General features: G+C 34.6%; 1 protein-coding gene across 1 annotated transcript in view; it reads right to left on the bottom strand.

The window, feature by feature from the left end:
- Positions 1-6,000, bottom strand: part of LOC106103521 (moesin/ezrin/radixin homolog 1) — a gene marked incomplete at its 3' end in the record, with an annotated part of 31,276 nt that overhangs the window by 10,718 nt on the left and 14,558 nt on the right. Inside the window, exon 3 of the mRNA XM_013283299.1 lies at positions 3,843-4,022. Within this exon, the coding sequence (XP_013138753.1) occupies positions 3,843-4,022 (180 nt within the window). The remainder of the gene's footprint in view (positions 1-3,842; positions 4,023-6,000) is intronic.

Here is a 6,000-nt window from a genome sequence, read left to right as displayed (position 1 = left end):
GGGGGGGGGAGATAATGTACATTTGCAACACTTGTTAATGCTATTTAGAAGAAAAAATGTCTATCTTAAAAAAAAACTTGCTTTTTATGTTTGCCAGCTTCTTTCAAAAATTAAAACAAAAATCGACTTCTATACGGGGTAGATTCATCTGACAAACTTGTCTAATAGTATATCAATATACGATTATATTCAAATTTACGAAAACAGGTTTTAACACAATGTATGTGACTGATGACAAATACATTCTCAAGTGATCTCACTGCGTGTAGGCCGCGCTGCTGACAATAACTTAAATGTTACACCGAATTAAGTTATTGAAAGCCGTTTGAAATTGTAATTTTGTTGTAGTAGGTAGTTTACCAATAAAACATTAGAATTTCTTTCAAAGAGAATGTGCTTTAATCTGAATTTTACTCATAGCAATTTGCATCATAAATTAAAAATACAAGATTAGACAATGTGACAACCCTAGGTTGGTGATCAAAGAAAAACACCAAGTTTATCTACGACTAAATTTAGAAATGCATTACATAGGGGTATCTCGCAATCAGACCGACATTCCACAAATAGCTAAAGGCACGCGCGACACCATAGATTGGATAACAGTGCTGCAACATTAGCGCCGGAGAAATCGTACGCGACGAGACCGGACAACTTTCCCGCTACTCGTTCAGTGTTGCCATTTCAAATAATACTATTAAAATGGTAGAAATACATATTCTATCTAAACTTAAGAATCTTCCTAAAAAAACTATATTTGTATTACTTGAATTATTTATTTGTATGTGTAATAATTTTGCTTGTAACAATTTTAATTATACAATGATTAAACGGAAACGATGAATCAAAGTAGTGGAATTTGATAATGGTAAAGAAAACATTTCTGAGTTTAAACTATGCCGAGTTATCGATACGTCATTACGCTTAGTCACGCCGGAACATGGCAGGTGATTCAAAGAGCGAATTAATTATTTACCTAAATTAAAATTTTATATAGAAAATAGAAGAAAGTTATTTTAAAAAAAATCAATCAATTTGACTATAGAATGAGGAAAGTGTAGAGAAAAAAGCTCGTTTTTATGGGCAATGTATGTTAGTGGCTGTGTATAGTGTTATGCGGCACGTGCCCAATACCTCACAACTGGCACTGCGCATACCTGTCGAGAGGCCGCGTTTGAAAGGGTTATGTAACAAGTGCGCACGCGACCGACGACGCTTTCCTCCCGGTAACGTGTTAAAGGGAAAAAGGAATATACAGGAAAATTAAACAAAATGCCTTTAATATCGCTCCTATATCGTTAAAATTATAAATAAATATTTCTTCGTCGTATTCACAATTTTTTTACTTTCATTTTCATCTAATACATGTAAAAAAATATTTATTACATCAAGTACGATTAATCCCCGATGTTGTCGCAGACAAAACCACAGGTGTAACAAAAGAAAGTAGAACGATATCGATATGATCTTGCTTTTACTTTCTATAGAGGATTTTTGAACTACTCCGATAATTATAATCAACAGCTACACCAATTTAATTTGGAGTAATCATTAATTTTTGTAGTTTAATTTTCCTTATTTCATGGAATCAACAATTTAATAGACAATTAAAATCTGACCGTTAACGGTCAACATTTGAACACCGCCATTGTAGCCGCCGCACACTGACTCATCGGCCACAATAGACGGCTATCACTACAAAAGAAACAAAAAACATCAAATAAGATGCTTACTGTGACAGAACGTCTGGTGTATCGATTATGTAACTACTTACTGTTACAACTTGAATAAGTTATTTTTATACTAACACTAACTTATTTAGAGAAATTTAAACATTTTCATTTGAATTATATTAACAAGTTTAAGAATTCCAACTTTGATACTTGGTACTTAATATAGTTTGCAAAGCTACACAAATAATAACTAAAGCAAATCATTGCTCAATTCCGAAGTAAATAACGATAAGTGAAACTAGTGCGTTTGAATCGAGTGCAATCGCTGGAGCACACATTATAATGCAATAACACGCAGCGAGATTCATTGTCATTAGATGTCTTGAGAGAAAGAAACTAATCGCTCATGATGGGTGACACCGACGTAAACTGGAATATCAGATCACTGGATCAGAATGGAAACGCTTCATTGTTGAATCTTGCTGAAGTCGATTACGTTCCTAATTTGAAAAACAATGTTTAGAATACATTAAGATGTACTTTTAGGTTAGTTGAATCCATAAAATTTGCATTAATAGATTCACTCATACGCTGTTGGAGAAAATATAACTCAATTGTTAAAAGTCAGAGCATTAATAATCAACATAAAACAAGAAACGTTAATTGATGTAGTCATTAATTCTTTGAAGCAATGACCAATACTAATTTAACGTTACTTCTGATACAAATCAAATTACTTCGAGAATATTTAGCTAGAAGTACCAGTAACAATAAGGTTGGTCAGTTTGTGTGCGTATTTATCAATAAGCAGGAGTGGAACGGGCGGTGATTCAGCGACTGTAGCCACATCACATGACAACTACGGAATGGATATACACTGCATCGTGGACAGTGAACCTTTACCTCGACCATTTACTAATGACCAGTTATTTTCTAAACTACACACAAAAGTTAGAAATTATTTATCAATCAACTTTTCATTACACAGAGTTAACACATAAACTAGAGGATCCATAAAGCACAAATCAATTTCTAAGTAAATGGAAGATACAAGTAGAAGAACTAACACAAGCCGATTTGTTAAAAAGAAGCTCAATTTCGCGCGACACGTTAAATCTAATTAAGATTGCCTTGATTCCAATCGACATAATCTCTTAACTACAAAACATTGTTTAAATACGCTACAAATACAGGTTAGAAACTGTGATACAAACTTTGCAAAGGTAAAGTTAATAAGGATTCAGAAGATCGATAAGGAAAAACCATAAACCTGTTTGCAAGTGTCTATTCATTCAATCATCCGATATCACAAATCATTAACTAGACAAACACTAGATCTTACAACATGAACAGATACGAAACAGGTCAAAAGGATACGGTACATAATTTCATATTATGAAAATATTATGAAAATTAACAGTAGGTATGTTAGTTTGAATTATTGGTACGCTATGAATCTTGACAAGACATATTCAAAAGAAAGTATCGAATAAAATTGACCTTAGTGAATATTCATAAAGCTTTTTAAGTGTGACAAATTTGACACCGTCCTCGATGATAAGAGATGAGGGTTATTGCCTACTTGCTGACATACCGGTTGGCATTGCGTTACCGGGTCAATGTCGGAGGATAAAATAAAGGAAAATAACACACTAAAGTTTGTCAGCAAAAACAAAATGACGGAAACATGTTGCGTGTCGAATAATAAACATTTCCACGTAAATATTTTTGTGCCAATGCTGATGTTTTAGCGAAAACAGTTAAGAGTTACAAGGATTTTAATGAAAGTCCGGTTACATGAAACATTAACTGAAAATAGACTGTTGTATGCAAAGTGGAGCGTCTCGAGCGGTCAGTAAATCACAAGGCGCCGGCAACAGTACAAATTGGCGAGCGCGCAACAAACTTGAACTTGGGGCATCCGCTAAATATAAATTATTGCGTACTAGCTCGCAGTCGGACCGTAAACAACGTAATAGTTAATAAAAACATTACAATTTGTTGCCGGCATAAACATAAACTAGATAACTGTTGTGCGAAATTAATCATTATCAAAATTTGAAGCTTCGTATCCGGTATAAAAACTTTAACCTAACTGATTAAATTTCTTTTTTTTCTTAGCCTTGGAATAAAATGTTAGAGATACTTGTTTTATGAGACACTACTAACCTTCTTGTAAAGCTTTATCCATGTAAGGTCGCCTTTAGAGTCGGTGTACTGGAGGCCGAAGAACCAAACCTCGCGCAGTCCGATCGTCTTCACCACCTGGTCGAACAGCTGCTTGCCTGTCGTCGTTTGCTGGATCGCGAACTCCAGTTCCGCGTCCATCGTCGTCACGCGGACGTTCATCTGTTACACCAATATACATTGTTATTTACACAACATCAATAACATCTTATCGAGAAATGTTACGAAGATTTTGTAAAGAAAGTGTCCCTTAATCTATTTTGATCAATTAAATGCTAACGTTTTTTCTTTGTGTTTTGAATGAGATGAATCAGTAATATTGACGGATTCCATATTAGTAAAATAAAAAGTAATGTGCTACAATCATCGTTTCGAAATTTGGTTTTACCGATAAAATTTTGTTCAAACCAGATGTCAGAGGGGAGCAAAAAAGGAGATTATTAAATTTAACACAAAAAGCGCATCTATTGCAAACGGGATGCGCTACAAAAATAAACGAGGGAAATCGTGGCCGTTTATAGAGTGCGCGCTAATTCTGTATCGTTGGACAGCCGCCAAAACGGATGTGTTGTTCCGAGGGCAATTATGTCATGGATATCTGTTATTGTCGTGTCAAAGACAAAAATAAAAGCGTCCAAGCCAATAACCTAAAGCATTAGAAGACATGGATGAACACACATTCTATTTTAAATGGTCTCTAAGACGATGAGCATGTTGTTTTCCTTTCAAGTTTTGATCATAATGTGTACCTGGTTACTAGAATTGCACACCGATGTGTTACAAATTTTAGATCTGGGATTTAAAAGAACATTAGTGAGTTTACGTATGTTTGTATGAGGGTATAGCGTTATCGACTCTTTTGAATTCGTGATAAACCAGTTTATAACCTCGCATTACGAAGTATTTAAGGAATAAACACAGAACCGCAGAGGTCGTCAGTATCGAACGCATATGTTTATATCGCGGAATGACTCATGCAACTGAGTGCATATTTATTTTCGAACCAGTCAGTATCAGGCGCGTGGGTCGAGTAAATTTTCCTGTGTAACAAGTGCTTTCAATAACTAAGCTTGTAGCAAGGTAAAAACAAATGTTTTACAATCTCATTGCACCGGTAAATGCTTTATTCAATTTTCTTTAAGGGCTCAGGAATATTGGAATTATCATTTTATTACAATTTTACAATCGACTGCTCTGAATACTAGGCAACGTGGTAGTTATTATGATATGGTAACAAAACAGGTTTAAAGGTAGATGCAGACAGGCACTCGGCATTGAACTTGACCCCACACTCGTATGTATGCAGAGATCAAATCGTGATAAAGATTTTTTTAAATTGAAATGTATTTTACAACCTAGTACGCCAATAGGCCGTTTACCTAACACAAATTAATACAATCATATATAAAAATTCAATATTTCTTTCAACTTATATCGACCAATTAGAATTATAGTTACGTAATAAACGCCATTTGAGTATGATTTAGTCTAATATGACAAAGAGTAGGCAAACACAACAGTGGCAGTTGATTTGAAGCGTTAAAAAATCTTTCAACAGCTTTTGATATTCTTGCATTGTTCTATTACCTATAAGGAGATAAGGACTTTATAGCTCAAGTAATAAAAGCCGTAATCTTTTAGCGATAGGTAATTCCGGCGTACGTCAGTGTAAATCTATCGACAATGCAGGAGATGAGATCTGCCTTGTGCCTGTGCGATACAATGCTCGCCGCGCGGCGTCGCTTGCTCTAACGCACTCGAGGTCAATGATGAACCATAGTATCTCCATTATTTATTTAAGGATATTACAGAACGATATATTTTGTATGTATACAGTAATTTTATAACAACAATAATGATTTTAAATATAAAATTTTGATATAGTTCCTAAAACTAAATACTAGTGTTTGAAAGCTGGTCCGTGTCGCCCGCATCATACTATTGTACAGATTACGTTAAACGCATTGTTGTATTATCAAACTATTCCAAATGAATGGCGGTGTTTTTTGTCATTAACTAAGTGGGACACTGGCACTAATGGGGAAAAACGTGCGTGCAAAGTATGACGATCATTATTATTGGGGACATTAAAAACTACGGTATACACTTTACCATGTCTTCTAATTATTTTTATTCAAGA

The sequence above is a fragment of the Papilio polytes genome, unplaced genomic scaffold (genome assembly GCF_000836215.1).
Source record: "Papilio polytes unplaced genomic scaffold, Ppol_1.0 DF823731.1, whole genome shotgun sequence".
Taxonomy (NCBI): Eukaryota; Metazoa; Arthropoda; class Insecta; order Lepidoptera; family Papilionidae; genus Papilio; species Papilio polytes.
The sequence above is the reverse complement of the archived record's forward strand: the minus strand, read 5'-3'. Positions and strand labels throughout refer to the sequence as shown.